The sequence below is a fragment of the Pseudophryne corroboree genome, assembly GCF_028390025.1.
Source record: "Pseudophryne corroboree isolate aPseCor3 chromosome 3 unlocalized genomic scaffold, aPseCor3.hap2 SUPER_3_unloc_16, whole genome shotgun sequence".
NCBI lineage: Eukaryota > Metazoa > Chordata > Amphibia > Anura > Myobatrachidae > Pseudophryne > Pseudophryne corroboree.
In genome coordinates this window covers 706,423-728,723 of record NW_026967504.1, presented here as the reverse complement: position 1 = coordinate 728,723, position 22,301 = coordinate 706,423, and the positions used below count along the sequence as shown (strand labels likewise).

Here is a 22,301-nt window from a genome sequence, read left to right as displayed (position 1 = left end):
CGCCCTGACGGTTTATGTACGCTACTGCTGTTACATTGTCTGACTGGATCAGTACAGGTAGATCTCGAAGAAGATGTTCCACTTGTAGGAGGCCGTTGTAAATTTCCCTTAGCTCCAGAACATTATGTGGAGACAAGTCTCCTGACTTGACCATCTTCCTTGAAAGTTTTCTCCCATGGTGACTGCCCCCCAGCCTCGGAGGCTTGCATCCGTGGTCACTAGGATCCAGTCCTGTATCCCGAACCTGTGCCTCTCTAGGAGGTGAGAGCTGTGCAGCCACCACAGGAGTGATACCCTCGTCTTGGACGACAGGATTATCTGCTGGTGCATGTGTAGACGGGACCCGGACCACTTGTTCAAGAGGTCGCGCTGGAACACTCTAGCATGTAACCTGCCAAACTGAATGGCCTCGTAGGCCACAACCCTCTTCCCCAGCAACCGAATGCATTGATGGATTGACACTCTTGGTGGTTTCAGAATTTGTTGACCAGACTCTGAAGTTACAGAGCCTTTTCCACAGGAAGAAAGACTCTCTGTAGTTCTGTGTCCAATATCATTCCCAAAAATGACAACCGCATCGTCGGAATCAACTGTGATTTTGGCAAGTTTAGGAGCCAACCATGTTGTTGAAGAACTGTCATGGAGAGTGCAACGTTCCGGACCAACTGGTCCCTGGATCTCGCCTTTATCAGGAGATCGTTCAAGTATGGGATAATTGTGACTCCTTGCTTGCGAAGGAGAACAATCATCTCCGCCATTAATTTGGTGAAAATCCTCGGAGCCGTGGATGGACCAAACGGCAACGTTTGAAATTGGTATTGACACTCCTGAATTGCAAATCTCAGATAAGCCTGGTGTGGAGGATAAATGGGAACATGTAAGTAGGCATCTTTTATGTCCACCGACACCATAAAATCCCCTTCCTCCAGGCTGGAGATCACTGCTCGGTGATCACTGCTCGGTGAGACATCTTGAATTTGATTCTCATTAGGTAGAAATTCAGAGATTTCATGTTATAGGATTGGTCTGACCGAGACGTCCGGCTTCGGGACCACAAACAGACTCGAATAAAAACCTTCTCCCTGTTGTGACTGGGGAACCTTAATGATAACTTGATTTTGACACAATTTTTGTATTGCGTCACAAATTACCTCCCTGTCCGGAAGAAAAGCTGGTAAGGCCGATTTGAAAAAACGGAGAGGGGGGACATCTTGAAACTCCAGCTAGTACCCTTGGGATACTATTTGTAAAATCCAAGGGTCTAGGTTCGAACGAACCCAAAACTGACTTAAAAATTTGAGACGGGCCCCCACCAGTGCGGACTCCCGCATAGGAGCCCCGACATCATGCGGTGGAATTGGCAGAAGCCTGGGAGGACTTCTGCTCCTGGGAGCCTGACAAGGCTGGAGATCGTTTACCTCTTCCCCTTCCTCTAGTAGCAAGGAAGGAAGAACCTCGGCCATTTCTGAATTTATTGGGCCGAAAGGATTGCATCTGATAATGGTACGTTTTCTTTTGTTGTGGAGGAACATAAGGTAAAAAGAATGAATTACCCGCGGTAGCCTAGACTCCAAATCATCAAGGCCGTCTCCAAATAAGGCCTTACTTTTATATGGTAGAGATTCCGTATTTTTCTTGGAGTCAGCATCAGCATTCCATTGGTGAATCCACAACGCACGCCTAGCTGAGACAGCCATGGCATTGGCCTTTGATACCAAAAGACCAATATCTCTCGCAGCTTCCTTAAGGTATGCTGCAGCGTCCTTGATATAACCCAGTGTCAAGAGGATACTATCCCTATCTAGGGTATCTATATCAGATGACAAATTATCTGCCCACTTTTCGATAGCACTACTTACCCACGCAGACTCAATGACAGGTCGGAGTAGTGTAACCGTGGTCACATAAATGGACTTCAATGTAGTTTCTTGTTTACGATCCTCAGGATCCTTATGGGCCGCCGTGTCAGGTGACGGGAGAGCCACCTTTTCAGACAAATGAGACAAGACCTTGTCCACAGTGGGGGGTGACTCCCACTTTTCACTATCCGTCGAGGGAAACGGATAAGCTGCCATAATTCTTTTGGGAATCTGAAACTTTTTGTCAGGACCGTCCCAAACTTTTTCAAATAGCGTGTTCAGTTCATGAGAGGGATGAAACGATATCTCAGGTTTCCTTTGTTTATACATACAGACCCTTTTATCAGGGACAGCCAGGTCCTCCGTGATATGTAATACATCTTTAACCACCACAATCATGTACTGAATGCTTTTTGCCAATTTTGGGTCTAACCTGGAATCGCTATAGTCAACACTGGAATCAGTGTCCGTGTCGGTATCAGTGTCTGCCAACTGGGCCAACGTACGTTTTTGTGACCCTTAGGGGACCTGACTTTGGAATAACATATCCCCCACAGATTTCTTCCATGCCTGGGTCTGAGACTCAGACTTATCTAGCCTCTTACTAATAAGAGGAACACATTTACCCAATCAGGAGTCGGCGGTGCCGACAGGGTCACCCACGCAGCCGTTTGTGTCCCTAATACAGCCTCCTCCAGGGAAGAGCCTTTAGCCTCAGACATGTCGACACACGTGCACCAAACACCCACAGACACACCGGACATATAGGGGACAGACCCACAGTAGAGTCTGTCAGAGAGACACAGAGATTTGCCAGCTCACAACCCAGCGCCAAATCACCGGTTCTGAAACACTAAAGAATGCCCCAGACCTGCAGCGCTTTATATTTTATATATATATATATATATATACACACATATATTGCACCAATATTTCTGTGCCCCCCCTCCGTTTTGCACCCTGATACTTATTCAGAAGTGTGAGGAAGGACCAGCGTCTCTGCAGCCTGTGTAGCGGAAAATGGCACTGAGCGAGCTGTGAGGACGAAGCTCCACCCCTTAATGGCGCGGTTCAGTCCCGCTTTTTTTAAATATATATTTATACTGGCGGGGGTTAGGACAGTACCTAGGCACTTATGTCCCCTTTTGCCAGTTTATTTTGAGGCTTTTCTGCTGCCCATGGCACCCCCTGCTCCCCCCCCTGCACCCTGTAGTGCTGCTGTGTGTGTGTGGGTGCATGGCGCGCAGCGTGCGATCGCTGTGCGGTACCTCAGAAGCAGTCACTGAAGTCTTCTGATCATCTTCTACTCGCCTGTCTTCTGACTTCTGGCTCTGCAAGGGGGGTGACGGCCGGCTCTGGGAACGAGCATCTAGGCGTACCTAGCGATCAGACCCTCAGGAGCTAATGGTGTCCTGTAGCCAGAAGCAGAGCCATTGAACTCACAGAAGTAGGTCTGCTTCTCTCACCTCAGTCCCACGATGCAGGGAGACTATTGCCAGCAGTCCTCCCTGAAAATAAAAAACCTAACATAAGTTTTTCCGGGAAACTCAGTAGAGCTCCCTGTAGTGCGTCCAGTCTCACTGGGCACAATTCTAAAACTGGAGTCTGGAGGAGGGGCATAGAGGGAGGAGCCAGTTCACACCCAAAGTCTTAAAGTGCCCATGTCTCCTGCGGATCCCGTCTATACCCCATGGTACTAATGGTGACCCCAGCATCCTCTAGGACGTATGAGAAAATAATAATAATAATAATAATAATAATAATGCCACTGTATAATAATAACAGGACACCACAGGCTGCTCCTCCTGTATAATACCAGGACACTACAGGCTGCTCCTACTGTATAATAACAGGACACCACAGGCTGCTCCCCCTGTATAATAATAATAATAATAGGACACCACTGGCCGCTCCCCCTGTTTAATAATAGTACACCATAGGCTGCTCCTCCTGTATAATAATAACAGGACACCACAGGCTGATCCTCCCGTATTATAATAATAACAACAACAACAGGACACCCCAGGCTGCTCCTCCTGTATAATACCAGGACACTACAGGCTGCTCCTACTGTATAATAATAATAATAAGAAGAAGAATTTACTTACCGATAATTCTATTTCTCGTAGTCCGTAGTGGATGCTGGGACTTCCGTAAGGACCATGGGGATAGCGGCTCTGCAGGAGACTGGGCACAAAGTAAAAGCTTTAGTACTACCTGGTGTGCACTGGCTCCTCCCCCTATGACCCTCCTCCAAGCCTCAGTTAGGATACTGTGCCCGGACGAGCGTACACAATAAGGAAGGATTAATGAATCCCGGGTAAGACTCATACCAGCCACACCAATCACACCGTACAACTTGTGATCTGAACCCAGTTAACAGTATGATAAACTTAGGAGCCTCTGAAAAGATGGCTCACAACAATAATAACCCGATTTTTGTAACAATAACTATGTACAAGTATTGCAGACAATCCGCACTAGGGATGGGCGCCCAGCATCCACTACGGACTACGAGAAATAGAATTATCGGTAAGTAAATTCTTATTTTCTCTGACGTCCTAGTGGATGCTGGGACTTCCGTAAGGACCATGGGGATAATACCAAAGCTCCCAAACGGGCGGGAGAGTGCGGATGACTCTGCAGCACCGAATGAGAGAACTCCAGGTCCTCCTCAGCCAGGGTATCAAATTTGTAGAATTTAGCAAACGTGTTTGCCCCTGACCAAGTAGCAGCTCGGCAAAGTTGTAAAGCCGAGACTCCTCGGGCAGCCGCCCAGGATGAGCCCACCTTCCTTGTGGAGTGGGCATTTACAGATTTTGGCTGTGGCAGGCCTGCCACAGAATGTGCAAGCTGAATTGTACTACAAATCCAACGAGCAATCGTCTGCTTTGAAGCAGGAGCACCCAGTTTGTTGGGTGCATACAGAATAAACAGCGAGTCAGATTTTCTGACTCCAGCCGTCCTGGAAACATATATTTTCAGGGCCCTGACTACGTCCAGTAACTTGGAGTCCTCCAAGTCCCTAATAGCCGCAGGCACCACAATAGGTTGGTTCATGTGAAAACCTGAAACCACCTTTGGGAGAAATTGAGGACGAGTCCTCAATTCTGCCCTATCTGAATGAAAAATTAGGTAAGGGCTTTTATATGATAAAGCCGCCAATTCTGAAACCCGCCTGGCTGAAGCCAGCGCTAACAGCATTACCACCTTCCATGTGAGATATTTCAAGTCCACAGTGGTAAGTGGTTCAAACCAATGTGATTTTAGGAACCCCAAGACCACATTGAGATCCCAAGGTGCCACTGGTGGCACAAAAGGAGGCTGTATATGCAGTACTCCTTTGACAAATGTCTGAACTTCAGGCACTGAAGCCAGTTCTTTTTGGAAGAAGATCGACAGGGCCGAAATTTGAACCTTAATGGATCCTAATTTTAGGCCCATAGACAGTCCTGCTTGCAGGAAATGTAAGAAACGACCCAGTTGAAATTCTTCTGTGGGGGCCTTCTTGGCCTCACACCACGCAACATATTTTCGCCAAATGCGGTGATAATGTTTAGCAGTTACATCCTTCCTGGCCTTAATCAGGGTAGGGATGACTTCATCTGGAATGCCTTTTTCCTTTAGGATCCGGCGTTCAACCGCCATGCCGTCAAACGCAGCCGCGGTAAGTCTTGGAACAGACAAGGTCCCTGCTGGAGCAGGTCCTTTCTTAGAGGTAGAGGCCACGGATCCTCCGTGAGCATCTCTTGCATTTCCGGGTACCAAGTTCTTCTTGGCCAATCCGGAGCCACGAGTATAGTTCTTACTCCTCTCCTTCTCATGATTCTCAGTACTTTTGGAATGAGAGGCAGAGGAGGGAACACATACACCGACTGGTACACCCACGGTGTTACCAGAGCGTCCACCGCTATTGCCTGAGGGTCCCTTGACCTTGCGCAATATCTGTCCAGTTTTTTGTTGAGACGGGACGCCATCATGTCCACCTTTGGTTTTTCCCAACGGTTTACGATCAGTTGGAAGACTTCTGGGTGAAGTCCCCACTCCCCCGGGTGGAGGTCGTGTCTGCTGAGGAAGTCTGCTTCCCAGTTGTCCACTCCCGGAATGAACACTGCTGACAGTGCTACCACATGATTTTCCGCCCATCGGAGAATCCTTGCAGCTTCTGCCATTGCCCTCCTGCTTCTTGTGCCGCCCTGTCTGTTGACGTGGGCGACTGCCGTGATGTTGTCCGATTGGATCAATACCGACTGTCCCTGAAGCAGAGGCCTTGCTTGACTTAGGGCATTGTAAATGGCCCTCAGTTCCAGGATATTTATGTGGAGAGACGTTTCCATGCTTGACCACAAGCCTTGGAAATTTTTTTCCCTGTGTGACTGCTCCCCAGCCTCTCAGGCTGGCATCCGTGGTCACCAGCATCCAATCTTGAATGCCGAATCTGCGGCCCTCTAGAAGATGAGCACTCTGTAACCACCACAGGAGAGACACCCTTGTCCTTGGAGATAGGGTAATCCGCTGATGCATCTGAAGATGCGATCCGGACAATTTGTCCAGCAGATCCCACTGAAACGTTCTTGCATGGAATCTTCCGAATGGAATTGCTTCGTAGGAAGCCACCATTTTTCCCAGGACTCTTGTGCACTGATGCACTGACACCTGGCCTGGTTTTAGGAGGTTCCTGACTAGCTCGGATAACTCCCTGGCCTTCTCCTCCGGGAGAAACACCTTTTTCTGAACTGTGTCCAGAATCATCCCCAGGAACAGTAGACGTGTTGTTGGAATCAGCTGTGATTTTGGAATATTTAGAATCCACCCGTGCTGACGTAATACTGCCTGAGACAGTGTTACTCCGAACTCCAACTGTTCCCTGGACCTTGCCCTTATCAGGAGATCGTCCAAGTAAGGGATAATTAAGACGCCTTTTCTTCGAAGAAGACTCATCATTTCGGCCATTACCTTGGTAAAGACCCGGGGTGCCGTGGACAATCCAAACGGCAGCGTCTGAAACTGATAATGACAGTTTTGTACCACAAACCTGAGGTACCCTTGGTGAGAAGGGTAAATTGGGACGTGAAGATAAGCATCTTTTATGTCCAGAGACACCATATAGTCCCCTTCTTCCAGGTTCGCTATCACTGCTCTGAGTGACTCCATCTTGAATTTGAACCTTTTTATGTAAGTGTTCAAGGATTTTAGATTTAAAATCGGTCTCACCGAGCCGTCCGGCTTCAGTACCACAAACAGCGTGGAATAATACCCCTTTCCTTGTTGTAGGAGGGGTACCCTGATTATCACCTGCTGGGAGTACAGCTTGTGAATAGCTTCCAATACAGCCTCCCTGTCGGAGGGAGACGTTGGTAGAGCAGACTTCAGGAATCTTCGAGGAGGAGACGTCTCGAATTCCAACTTGTACCCCTGTGATACTACCTGCAGGATCCAGGGGTCCACTTGTGAGTGAGCCCACTGCGCGGTGAAATTCTTGAGACGGGCCCCCACCGTGCCTGAGTCCGCTTGTAAAGCCCCAGCGTCATGCTGAAGACTTGGCAGAAGCGGGGGGGGCTTCTGCTCCTGGGAAGAAGCAGCCTGGTGCAGTCTTTTTCCCCTTCCTCTTCCGCGAGTCAGAAAGGAGTGGCCTTTCGCCCGCTTGTTCTTATGGGAACGAAAGGACTGAGTTTGAAAAGACGGTGTCTTTTTCTGCTGAGAGGTGACCTGGGGTAAAAAGGTAGATTTCCCAGCCGTTGCCGTGGCCACCAGGTCTGATAGACTGACCCCAAATAACTCCTCCCCTTTAAACGGCAATACTTCCATATGCCGTTTGGAATCAGCATCACCTGACCACTGTCGTGTCCACAAACTTCTTCTGGCAGAGATGGACATCGCACTTACTCTTGATGCCAGGGTGCAAATATCCCTCTGTGCATCTCGCATATATAGTAATGCATCTTTTAAATGCTCTATAGTCAATAAAATACTGTCCCTATCCAGGGTATCAATATTTTCAGTCAGGGAGTCCGACCATGCCACTCCAGCGCTGCACATCCAGGCTGAGGCGATTGCTGGTCGTAGTATAACACCAGTATGTGTGTATATACTTTTCAGGATATTCTCCAGCCTTCTATCAGCTGGTTCCTTGAGGGCGGCCGTATCAGGAGACGGTAACGCCACCTGTTTTGATAAGCGTGTGAGCGCCTTATCTACCCTAGGGGGTGTTTCCCAACGTGCCCTTACCTCTGGCGGGAAAGGGTACAGTGCCAATAATTTGTTAGAAATCAGCAGTTTTTTATCGGGGGAAACCCACACTTCATCACACACCTCATTCAATTCATCTGATTCAGGAAAAACTACTGGTAGTTTTTTCACACCCCACATAATACCCTTCTTTGTGGTACTTGTAGTGTCAGAAATATTCAATGCCTCCTTCATTGCAGTGATCATGTAACGTGTGGCCCTACTGGACATTACGTTCGTCTCCTCACCGTCGACACTGGATTCAGTATCCGTGTCAGGGTCTGTGTCGACCAACTGAGGTAACGTGCGTTTTAGCGCCCCTGACGGTGTCTGAGACGCCTGGACAGGCACTAACTGATTTGCCGGCTGTCTCATGTCGTCAACAGTTTTCTGCAAAGTGCTGACATTGTCACGTAATTCTTTAAACACAATCATCCAGTCAGGTGTCGACTCCCTAGGGGGTGACATCACTAACCCAGGCAACTGCTCTGCTTCCACATCATTTTCCTCCTCATACATGTCGACACAACGTACTGACACCCAGCACACACACAGGGAATGCTCTGATAGAGGACAGGACCCCACTAGCCCTTTGGGGAGACAGAGGGAGAGTATGCCAGCACACACCAGAGCGCTATATATGTTCAGGGATAACCTTATATAAGTGTTACTCCCTTAATAGCTGCTGTATATATATATTAGCTGCCAATAGTGCCCCCACTCTCTTGTTTTACCCTGTTTCTGTAGTGCAGTCTGCAGGGGAGAGTCAGGGAGCCGTCCTTCCAGCGGAGCTGTGAAAGAAAATGGCGCTTGTGTGCTGAGGAGATAGGCTCCGCCCCCTTCACGGCGGCCTTATCTCCCGCTTTTTTCTGGAACTGGCAGGGGTTAAATGCATCCATATAGCCCAGGAGCTATATGTGATGCATTTTATTTTAGCCATATAAGGTTTTAAATGATCTGTATTGCGTCTCAGGGCGCTGCCCCCCCAGCGCCCTGCATCCTCAGTGACCGGAGTGTGAAGTGTGCTGAGAGCAATGGCGCACAGCTGCGGTGCTGTGCGCTACCTTATCTGAAGACAGGAAAGTCTTCTGCCGCCGCTTATCTCCGGACCTCTTCGCTCTTCTGGCTCTGTAAGGGGGCCGGCGGTGCGGCTCCGGGACCCATCCAAGCTGGGCCTGTGATCGTCCCTCTGGAGCTAATGTCCAGTAGCCAAGAAGCCCAATCCACTCTGCACGCAGGTGAGTTCGCTTCTTCTCCCCTTAGTCCCTCGATGCAGTGAGCCTGTTGCCAGCAGGACTCACTGAACATAAAAAACCTAAAAATACTTTTACTTCCAAGCAGCTCAGGAGAGCCACCTAGATTGCACCCTTCTCGGCCGGGCACAAAATCTTAACTGAGGCTTGGAGGAGGGTCATAGGGGGAGGAGCCAGTGCACACCAGGTAGTACTAAAGCTTTTACTTTGTGCCCAGTCTCCTGCGGAGCCGCTATCCCCATGGTCCTTACGGAAGTCCCAGCATCCACTAGGACGTCAGAGAAAATAATAATAGGACACCAATGGCTGCTCCCCCTGTTTAATAATAGCACACCACAGGCTGCTCCTCCTGTATAATAATAACAGGACACCACAGGCTGATCCTCCCGTATTATAATAATAACAACAACAACAACAACAGGACACCACAGGCTGCTCCTCCTGTCTATTATGACAACACAGGATGCTGCCCCTGTACATTATTGCAACACAGGCTGCTCCTCCTGTATACTATGACAACACAAGTTGTTACCCCTGTATATTATGACTACACAGGCCACTCCCCCTGTATACTATGACAACACAAGATGCTACCCCGTATATTATGACAGCACAGGATGCTACCCCTGTATATTATGACAACACAGGCTGCTCCTCCTGTATACTATGACAGCACAGGATACTACCCCTGTATATTATGACAACACAGGCTGCTCCCCCTGTATACTATGACAACACAGGCCGCTCCCCCTGTACAGCACAATGCCACAACACCTGTAATGTCCCGTGTATAGAATTACGGTAACGGCGGGGTCTGCGTCACCTGTATTACGGTAACGGCGGGGTCTGCACCTCCTGTATTACGGTAACGGCGGGGTCTGCTCCACCTGTATTACGGTAATGGCGGGGTCTGCGCCACCTGTATTACAGTAATAGGACACTAGAGTGTCAGCCACCTGTACAGGGATAATGCAGCACCAGAGGCTGCTCCAGCTGCACTATAACAAGGCACCAGAGGCTGCTCCCCCTGTAGTACAGAACCTGACACCAGAGCTGCTCAGCCTATAGAATAATAATAATAATATCATTACCTGCTGCCAGACACAGCAATGGCTGCTCTCTGCTCCTGCTGCCTTGTGGGAATGATAGAAGGAAGGCGGAGCTCAGACCAGGGGAAAATGGCCGCCGCTCCTGACGTCACTACACGGGCCAGGGAACCTATTGCTGCTGCCGGACTGGTCTACACGAAAATGGCCGCCGGCCTCTTGCACTGAGGACATGTATGTTAATAGTCATTACAGAGTGCTGGGCTTTGGGCGGGGTGGAGGAGGGGAGGGGCCAGTAACCAGGTAGCAGCCGTTGCCAATCATACCCTACTTCCTGCCTGTGCGTTCCACCTTACTTCCGGACTGTGCGTTCCACATGCAGGAAGTGAGTTTTTATCGACTTGTGCAGCCTCCCAGTGTCCGTGGAGATCAGGTAATGGCGTCTTACTATACAGGGGGAGCAGCCTGTGGTGTCCTGTTATTATTATTATACAGGGGAGCAGCCTATGGTGTCCTGATATTATTATTATTATACAGGGGGAGCAGCCTGTGGTGTCCTGTTATTATTACTATACAGGGGGAGCAGCCTGTGGTGTCTTGTTATTTTTATTATTATACAGGGGGAGCAGCCTGTGGTGTCCTGTTATTATTATTATTATACAGCAGGAGCAGCCTGTGGTGTCTTGTTATTATTATGCAGGATGAGCAGCCTGTGGTGTCCTATTTTTATTATTATTATTATTATTATTATTATTATTATTATTATACAGGGGGAGGAGCCTGTGGTGTCCTGATATTATTTTAATACAGGGGGAGCAGCCTGTTGTCTCTTGTTGTTGTTATTATTACAATACAGGAGTAGCAGTGTGTGGTGTCCTGTTATTATTATTATTATTATTATTATACAGGAGGAGCAGTGTGTGGTGTCCTGTTATTATTATTATTATTATTACTATTATTATTATTATTATACAGAGGGAGCAGCTTGTGGTGTCCTGTAATTATTATTATTATACAGGAGGAGCAGCTTGTGGTGTCCTGTTATTATTATTATACAGGAGGAGCAGCTTGTGGTGTCCTGTTATTATTATACAGGGGGAGTAGCCTGTGGTGTCCTTTTATTATTATTATACTGGAGGAGCAACCTGTGGTGTCCTGTTAATAAAGACATATGTTATTATGTTTATGCTGGGGTGCAGCCTTTAGTGTCGTTGTTATTATTATTATTAATTTTACTATATGAAATTGTGGGGATTGAAAATATTGCTCAAATTCTCGGATATATTAAAGCAGAGACCATAATATACCTGGCATGTGTAACAGATGATAATTGAAGCAGTATGAAGCAAATGTATATCACACTCCTGGGAGTGTCACAGTGACATCATTTAGATCTATAGTAATAAAGGTACATGACTGGGGAGGTGAGGGGATCTGGGAGTGTCACAGTGATGTCACTTATATCTATAGTAATAATACAGGGACATGACTGCGGAGGTGAGGGGATCTGGGAGCGTCACAGTGACATCACATATCTATAGTAATACAGGGATATGACTGGGGAGGTGAGGGGGACCTGGGAGTGTCACAGTGACAAGAGAAAGAAAGTAGACTTCTTTGTTGGCGCACTCTTGTGAAGAAATAATTAGATATTCTCAAAGAGTAAAACATAACTTTTATTACAAATGATTAAGAAATTATTCAATCTCCTGAAAACAAATAATGTCTCCTGCCGCCTTTCCCCTGCCTGTCTCCTGCCGCCTTTCCCCTGCCTGTCTCCTGTTGCCTTTACCCCGTCTGTCTCCTGCCGCCTTTCCCCTGCCTGTCTTCTGCCACCCCCACCCTGCTGCCCACCTACCTGTCTCCTGCCGCCTTTTCCCTGCCTGTCGCCTGCCGCCTTTCCCCTGCCTGTCGCCTTTCCCCTGCCTCCTTCTCCCTCTGGCCGGTCTCCTGCCGCCTTCCCCCTGTCTCCTGCCACCCCCTCCCTGTCTCCTGCCACCTCCTTGCCTGTCTCCTGCAACCTTTCCCCTGCCTGTTTCCTGCAACCTTTTCCCTGCCTGTCTCCTGCCGCCTTTCCACTGCCTGTCTTCTGCCACCTCCTTGCCTGTCTTCTGCCACCTTTGCTACACCATCGGCTGGATCTGTGAATCCTGAGGTCACGGAGACTGTACGCCGCAGCTCCATGAATGAGGCCATGAAATTTCCCTCAGGAGACCCTGTCCCTTCACAACCAATTCTCACCCTTACACCACTTCATGGCTGCAGCCATACTCGTCTGACAACTCAGGACACATAGAGCACATGCTCCGTACGGGTCCTGCACATGAGCGGTGTACTGCACATCAGTTCATTGTGACTCCACCCACAATAGCGCTACATTCTAGATCAGTCCCACTATGCAGTACAGCCTTATGGGGCTGGGTCACAGGAACCTTGGAGACACTGACCAGGACTCTGTGGCTTTGAGCAAATAGGAGACTTAATGACCACTCTATTTTATATTTACTATGTTACATGTGCAATATGTTTTATGTATTATATTTATTCCAAGGAACTCCAGCTGTGGGGAACGGAGTCTTTATTACACATCACACGTTCTGTATTCTCTCTGATTCACAAAGGATGGACAAGGACAGGAGTCACAGGACTGAGAGGATAATTAATATCACCCTGGAGATCATCTACCTGCTGACTGGGGAGGTGAGTGGATCAGGGAGTGTCACAGTGACCTTATATCTATAGTAATAATACAGGGACATGACTGGGGAGGTGAGTGGATCTGGGAGCATCACAGTGACCTTATATCTATAGTAATAATACAGGGTTATGACTGGGGAGGTGAGTGGATCTGAGAGCATCAAAGTGACCTTATATCTATAGTAATAATACAGGGACATGACTGGGGAGGTGAGGGGATCTGGGAGCGTCACAGTGACCTTATATCTATAGTAATAATACAGGGATATGACTGGGGAGGTGAGTGGATCTGATAGCATCAAAGTGACCTTATATCTATAGTAATAATACAGGGACATGACTGGGGAGGTGAGGGGATCTGGGAGCGTCACAGTGACCGTATATCTATAGTAATAATACAGGGACATGACTGGGGAGGTGAGTGGATCTGAGAGCATCACAGTGACCTTATATCTATAGTAATAATACAGGGTTATGACTGGGGAGGTGAGTGGATCTGAGAGCATCAAAGTGACCTTATATCTATAGTAATAATACAGGGACATGACTGGGGAGGTGAGGGGATCTGGGAGCGTCACAGTGACCTTATATCTATAGTAATAATACAGGGATATGACTGGGGAGGTGAGTGGATCTGATAGCATCAAAGTGACCTTATATCTATAGTAATAATACAGGGACATGACTGGGGAGGTGAGGGGATCTGGAAGCATCACTGTGACCTTATATCTATAGTAATACAGGGACATGACTGGGGAGGTGAGGGGATCTGGGAGCATCACTGTGACATCACTTATATCTATAGTAATAATACAGGGACATGATTGGAGAGGTAAGGGGATCTGGGAGTGTCACAGTGACATCACTTATATCTATAGTAATAATACAGGGCTGTCACTGGGGAGGTGAGGGGGTCTTAGAGCATCACAGTGACATCACTTATATCTATAGTAATAATACAGGGACATGACTGGGGAGGTGATGGGATCTGGGAGCTTCACCGTGAAATCGCTTATATCTATAGTAATAATACAGGGACATGACTGGGGAGGAGATCTGGAAGCGGCACAGTGACGTCAATTATATCTATATCAATAATACAGGGACGTGACTGGGGAGTTGAAGGAGTCTGGAAAAGTCACAGTGACGTCACTTATATCTATAGTAATAATACAGGGACATGACTGTGGAGGTGAGGAGATCTTGGAGCGTCACTGTTATGTCATTTATATCTATAGTAATAATACAGGGACATGACTGAGGAGGTAAGGGGATCTGGGAGTGTCACAGTGACGTCACTTATTTCTATAGTAATAATACAGGGACATGACTGGGGAGGTGAGGGGATATGGGAGTGTATATATTGATATTTGATGTCTCCACCATTACACAGGATTACACAATAGTGAAGAAGACATCCAATGAGTGTGAGATAACCAGCAGCCATCCCTGTGTATCTGGAGGACTGAGTAGAACCCAGAGCCCCATCACGGTGCCTCCACCTCACTCACTGACACATGAAAGACACAATGACCAGAAGATCCTGAAACTCGCCAACAAGATCATTCAGTTGCTGACTGGAGAGGTGACTGCTGGGAATGGGGAATTATACAGTAACACCAGAGGATGTGTCTGGGTGATGACTGGAGAGGTGACTGCTGGGAATGGGACATTATACAGTAACACCAGGGGATGTGTCTGGGTGATGACTGGAGAGGTGACTGCTGGGAATGGGACATTATACAGTAACACCAGGGGATGTGTCTGGGTGATGACTGGAGAGGTGACTGCTGGGAATGGGACATTATACAGTAACACCAGGGACGTGTCTGGGTGATGACTGGAGAGGTGACTGCTGGGAATGGGACATTATACAGTAGCACCAGGGGACGTATCTGAGTGATGACTGGAGAGGTGACTGCTGGGAATGGGACATTATACAGTAACACCGTGGGATGTGTCTGGGTGATGACTGAAGAGGTGACTGCTGGGAATGGGGCATTATACAGTAACACCGGGGGATGTGTCTGGGTGATGACTGGAGAGGTGACTGCTGGAAATGGGGCATTATACAGTAACACCAGGGTATGTGTCTGGGTGATGACTGGAGAGGTGACTGCTGGGAATGGGGCATTATACAGTAACACTGGGGGACGTGTTTGGGTGATGACTGGAGAGGTGACTACTGGTAATGGGACATTATACATTAACACCAGGGGACGTATCTGGGTGATGACTGGAGAGGTGACTACTGGGAATGGGACATTATACAGTAACACCAGGGGACGTATCCGGGTGATGACTGGAGAGGTGACTGCTGGGAATAGGACATTATACAGTAACACCAGGGAATGTGTCTGGGTGATGACTGGAGAGGTGACTGCTGGAAATGGGACATTATACAGTTACACCAGGGTATGTGTCTGGGTGATGACTGGAGAGGTGACTGCTGGGAATGGGGCATTGTACAGTAACACCAGGGAAAGTGTCTGGGTGATGTCTGGAGAGGTGACTGCTGGGAATGGGGCATTATACAGTAACACCAGGGGATGTGTCTGGGTGATGACTGGAGAGGTGACTGCTGGGAATGGGACATTATACAGTAACACCAGGGACGTGTCTGGGTGATGACTGGAGAGGTGACTGCTGGGAATGGGACATTATACAGTAGCACCAGGGGACGTATCTGAGTGATGACTGGAGATGTGACTGCTGGGAATGGGACATTATACAGTAACACCGTGGGATGTGTCTGGGTGATGACTGAAGAGGTGACTGCTGGGAATGGGGCATTATACAGTAACACCAGGGTATGTGTCTGGGTGATGACTGGAGAGGTGACTACTGGGAAGGGGACATTATACAGTAACACCAGGTGACGTGTCTGGGTGATGACTGGAGAGGTGACTGCTGGGAATGGGGAATTATACAGTAACACCAGAGGATGTGTCTGGGTGATGACTGGAGAGGTGACTGCTGGGAATGGGACATAACACAGTAACACCAGGGGATGTGTCTGGGTGATGACTGGAGAGGTGACTGCTGGGAATGGGACATTATACAGTAACACTAGGGACGTGTCTGGGTGATGACTGGAGAGGTGACTGCTGGGAATGGGACATTATACAGTAGCACCAGGGGACGTATCTGAGTGATGACTGGAGAGGTGACTGCTGGGAATGGGACATTATACAGTAACACCGTGGGATGTGTCTGGGTGATGACTGAAGAGGTGACTGCTGGGAATGGGGCATTATACAGTAACACCGGGGGATGTGTCTGGGTGATGACTGGAGAGGTGACTGCTGGGAATGGGGCATTATACAGTAACACCAGGGTATGTGTCTGGGTGATGACTGGAGAGGTGACTGCTGGGAATGGGGCATTATACAGTAACACTGGGGGACGTGTTTGGGTGATGACTGGAGAGGTGACTGCTGGTAATGGGACATTATACATTAACACCAGGGGACGTATCTGGGTGATGACTGGAGAGGTGACTACTGGGAATGGGACATTATACAGTAACACCAGGGGACGTATCTGGGTGATGACTGGAGAGGTGACTGCTGGGAATAGGACATTATACAGTAACACCAGGGAATGTGTCTGGGTGATGACTGGAGAGGTGACTGCTGGAAATGGGACATTATACAGTTACACCAGGGTATGTGTCTGGGTGATGACTGGAGAGGTGACTGCTGGGAATGGGGCATTGTACAGTAACACCAGGGAAAGTGTCTGGGTGATGACTGGAGAGGTGACTGCTGGGAATGGGGCATTATACAGTAACACTAGGGGACGTGTTTGGGTGATGACTGGAGAGGTGACTGCTGGTAATGGGACATTATACAGTAACACCAGGGGACATATCTGGGTGATGACTGGAGAGGTGACTGCTGGGAATGGGACATTATACATTAACACCAGGGGACGTATCTGGGTGATGACTGGAGAGGTGACTACTGGGAATGGGACATTATACAGTAACACCAGGGGATGTGTCTGGGTGATGACTGGAGAGGTGACTGCTGGGAATGGGACATTATACAGTAACACCAGGGGATGTGTCTGGGTGATGACAGGAGAGGTGACTGCTGGGAATGGGGCATTATACAGTAACACCGGGGGATGTGTCTGTGTGGTGACTTCTGGGAATGGGACATTATACAGTAACACCGGGGGATGTGTCTGGGTGATGACTGGAGAGGTGACTGCTGGGAATGGGACATTATACAGTAACACCAGGGGATGTGTCTGGGTGATGACTGGAGAGGTGACTGCTGGGAATGGGGCATTATACAGTAACACTGGGAGACGTGTTTGGGTGATGACTGGAGAGGTGACTGCTGGTAATGGGACATTATACATTAACACCAGGGGACGTATCTGGGTGATGACTGGAGAGGTGACTACTGGGAATGGGACATTATACAGTAACACCAGGGGACGTATCCGGGTGATGACTGGAGAGGTGACTGCTGGGAATAGGACATTATACAGTAACACCAGGGAATGTGTCTGGGTGATGACTGGAGAGGTGACTGCTGGAAATGGGACATTATACAGTTACACCAGGGTATGTGTCTGGGTGATGACTGGAGAGGTGACTGCTGGGAATGGGGCATTGTACAGTAACACCAGGGAAAGTGTCTGGGTGATGACTGGAGAGGTGACTGCTGGGAATGGGGCATTATACAGTAACACCAGGGGATGTGTCTGGGTGATGACTGGAGAGGTGACTGCTGGGAATGGGACATTATACAGTAACACCAGGGACGTGTCTGGGTGATGACTGGAGAGGTGACTGCTGGGAATGGGACATTATACAGTAGCACCAGGGGACGTATCTGAGTGATGACTGGAGAGGTGACTGCTGGGAATGGGACATTATACAGTAACACCGTGGGATGTGTCTGGGTGATGACTGAAGAGGTGACTGCTGGGAATGGGGCATTATACAGTAACACCAGGGTATGTGTCTGGGTGATGACTGGAGAGGTGACTACTGGGAAGGGGACATTATACAGTAACACCAGGTGACGTGTCTGGGTGATGACTGGAGAGGTGACTGCTGGGAATGGGGAATTATACAGTAACACCAGAGGATGTGTCTGGGTGATGACTGGAGAGGTGACTGCTGGGAATGGGACATAACACAGTAACACCAGGGGATGTGTCTGGGTGATGACTGGAGAGGTGACTGCTGGGAATGGGACATTATACAGTAACACCAGGGACGTGTCTGGGTGATGACTGGAGAGGTGACTGCTGGGAATGGGACATTATACAGTAGCACCAGGGGACGTATCTGAGTGATGACTGGAGAGGTGACTGCTGGGAATGGGACATTATACAGTAACACCGTGGGATGTGTCTGGGTGATGACTGAAGAGGTGACTGCTGGGAATGGGGCATTATACAGTAACACCGGGGGATGTGTCTGGGTGATGACTGGAGAGGTGACTGCTGGGAATGGGGCATTATACAGTAACACCAGGGTATGTGTCTGGGTGATGACTGGAGAGGTGACTGCTGGGAATGGGGCATTATACAGTAACACTGGGGGACGTGTTTGGGTGATGACTGGAGAGGTGACTGCTGGTAATGGGACATTATACATTAACACCAGGGGACGTATCTGGGTGATGACTGGAGAGGTGACTACTGGGAATGGGACATTATACAGTAACACCAGGGGACGTATCTGGGTGATGACTGGAGAGGTGACTGCTGGGAATAGGACATTATACAGTAACACCAGGGAATGTGTCTGGGTGATGACTGGAGAGGTGACTGCTGGAAATGGGACATTATACAGTTACACCAGGGTATGTGTCTGGGTGATGACTGGAGAGGTGACTGCTGGGAATGGGGCATTGTACAGTAACACCAGGGAAAGTGTCTGGGTGATGACTGGAGAGGTGACTGCTGGGAATGGGGCATTATACAGTAACACTGGGGGACGTGTTTGGGTGATGACTGGAGAGGTGACTGCTGGTAATGGGACATTATACAGTAACACCAGGGGACATATCTGGGTGATGACTGGAGAGGTGACTGCTGGGAATGGGACATTATACATTAACACCAGGGGACGTATCTGGGTGATGACTGGAGAGGTGACTACTGGGAATGGGACATTATACAGTAACACCAGGGGATGTGTCTGGGTGATGACTGGAGAGGTGACTGCTGGGAATGGGGCATTGTACAGTAACACCAGGGAAAGTGTCTGGGTGATGACTGGAGAGGTGACTGCTGGGAATGGGACATTATACAGTAACACCAGGGGATGTGTCTGGGTGATGACAGGAGAGGTGACTGCTGGGAATGGGGCATTATACAGTAACACTGGGGGATGTGTCTGTGTGGTGACTTCTGGGAATGGGACATTATACAGTAACACCGGGGGATGTGTCTGGGTGATGACTGGAGAGGTGACTGCTGGGAATGGGACATTATACAGTAACACCAGGGGATGTGTCTGGGTGATGACTGGAGAGGTGACTGCTGGGAATGGGGCATTATACAGTAACACCAGGGGAAGTGTCTGGTTGATGACTGTATCACTCTGTGTCAGGTTCCTATAAGGTGTCATGATGTCACTGTCTATGTCTCCATGCAGGAGGGGGAGTATATAGAGGAACACAGGGGTCTGTACAAGGACGTGATGATGGAGAATCACCGGCCGCTCACATCACTGGGTAAGAGGAAACTGTCATGTATTGTACAGGGGAGAGCAGGTATGGGGGCCCCTATGTACACACATCACCTGATAATCACATATATACACTGTACTCAGTCACTGTGTGTCTCCTACAGATGGGCCCAGTAACAGAGATACCCCAGAGAGATGTCCCCGTCCTCTGTATTCCCAGGATTGTACAGATGAGAATCACAGGATCCCACAGGAGGATCAGGTAGGTGGGATTTAGGGTCTCACCAATATACCAAAGTGACTGTCACTATATAATGTGTAGAGCAGCTGTGTGTGTCAATACATTTGTATTGTTTAATCTATTACTGAAATCAACAATTATTACAGTCTTCTTTTATTGATGGTTTACATAGGGTGAAGCCCAAATAAATAATGTTAAAGTCAAAGATACAGAGGGAGAAGTAGAGACGTATCTGACTGATATAAAGGCAGAAGATATAGAGGGAGAAGAAGAGACGTATGTGACTGATATAAAGGCAGAAGATATAGAGGGAGAAGAAGAGATGTATGTGAGGGGTGATCAGCAGTGTACGGAGGAGGAGATCCCTACAGATATCAGCACAGGTGAGTAATAAACACTTATTACAGAACAGAGTCACATATTCTCATTGCTCAGTCACTACAGCAATCTCTTATCCTACACCCTCTGTCAGTACAAATTAGGGAACTTTATTTGCCCAGTGTGGATTCAGGAGCCATCAGCCCCTATAATACTCCTGCTCTCCCCCTCACATCATGTCACTGTGTGTTACCAGCCCAGAGATCTGACCAGTCTCCTCCCCACACTCTCTGGTGTATCTCATACATCAGGAGACATCAGCCCCTATTATACTCCTGCTCTCCCTTCACATCATGTCACTGTGTTTTACCAGCCCAGAGATCTGACCAGTCTCCTCCCCACACTCTCTGGTGTATCTCATACATCAGGAGCCATCAGCCCCTATTATACTCCTGCTCTCCCCCTCACATCATGTCACTGTGTGTTACCAGCCCAGAGTTCTGACTAGTCTCCTCCCCACTCTCTGGTGTATCTCATACATCAGCAGCCATCAGCCCCTATTATACTCCTGCTCTCCCCCTCACATCATGTCACTGTGTGTTACCAGCCCAGAGATCTGACCAGTCTTCTCCCCACTCTCTCTGGTGTATATCATACATCAGGAGCCATCAGCCCCTATTATACTCCTGCTCTCCCCTCACATCATTTCACTGTGTGCTACCAGCCCAGAGATCTGACCAATCTCCTCTCCACACTCTCTGGTGTATCTCATACATCAGGAGCCATCAGCCCTTATTATACTCCTGCTCTCCCCTCACATCATGTCACTGTGTGTTACCAGCCCAGAGATCTGACCAGTCTCCTCCCCACACTCTCTGGTGTATCTCATACATCAGGATCCATCAGCCCCTATTATACTTCTGCTTTCCCCTCACATCATGTCACTGTGTGTTACCAGCCCAGAGATCTGGCCAGTCTTCTCCCCACTCTCTCTGGTGTATCTCGTACATCAGGAGCCATCAGCCCCTATTATACTTCTGCTTTCCCCTCACATCATGTCACTGTGTGTTACCAGCCCAGAGATCTGACCAGTCTCCTCCCCACACTCTCTGGTGTATCTCATACATCAGGATCCATCAGCCCCTATTATACTTCTGCTTTCCCCTCACATCATGTCACTGTGTGTTACCAGCCCAGAGATCTGGCCAGTCTTCTCCCCACACTCTCTGGTGTATCTCATACATCAGGAGCCATCAGCCCCTATTATACTCCTGCTCTCCCCCTCACATCATGTCACTGTGTGTTACCAGCCCAGAGATCTGACCAGTCTCCTCCCCACACTCTCTGGTGTATCTCATACATCAGGAGCCATCAGCCCCTATTATACTCCTGCTCTCCCCCTCACATCATGTCACTGTGTGTTACCAGCCCAGAGTTCTGACCAGTCTCCTCCCCACTCTCTCTGGTGTATCTCATACATCAGCAGCCATCAGCCCCTATTATACTCCTGCTCTCCCCCTCACATCATGTCACCGTGTGTTACCAGCCCAGAGATCTGACCAGTCTCCTCCCCACACTCTCTGGTGTATCTCATACATCAGGATCCATCAGCCCCTATTATACTCCTGCTCTCCCCCTCACATCATGTCACTGTATGTCACCATCCCAGAGATCTGACCAGTCTCCTCCCCACACTCTCTGGTGTATCTCATACATCAGCAGCCATCAGCCCCTATTATACTCCTGCTCTCCCCCTCACATCATGTCACTGTGTGTTACCAGCCCAGAGATCTGACCAGTCTTCTCCCCACTCTCTCTGGTGTATCTCATATATCAGGAGCCATCAACCCCTATTATACTCCTGCTCTCCCCTCACATCATTTCACTGTGTGTTACCAGCCCAGAGATCTGATCAATCTCCTCTCCACACTCTCTGGTGTATCTCATACATCAGGAGCCATCAGCCCCTATTATACTCCTGCTCTCCCCTCACATCAT

General features: G+C 48.7%; 1 protein-coding gene across 1 annotated transcript in view; it reads left to right on the top strand.

The window, feature by feature from the left end:
• Window positions 1-11,378: 11,378 nt before the first annotated feature.
• The window catches only part of LOC134983483 (zinc finger protein 271-like), a 175,552-nt gene continuing 164,629 nt past the window's right edge, over window positions 11,379-22,301 (top strand). Inside the window, exons 1-6 of the mRNA XM_063949152.1 lie at window positions 11,379-11,794; window positions 12,938-13,086; window positions 14,477-14,668; window positions 19,712-19,790; window positions 19,909-20,006; window positions 20,158-20,368. Of these exons, the coding sequence (XP_063805222.1) occupies window positions 13,009-13,086; window positions 14,477-14,668; window positions 19,712-19,790; window positions 19,909-20,006; window positions 20,158-20,368 (658 nt within the window). The 5' untranslated portion in view covers window positions 11,379-11,794; window positions 12,938-13,008. The remainder of the gene's footprint in view (window positions 11,795-12,937; window positions 13,087-14,476; window positions 14,669-19,711; window positions 19,791-19,908; window positions 20,007-20,157; window positions 20,369-22,301) is intronic.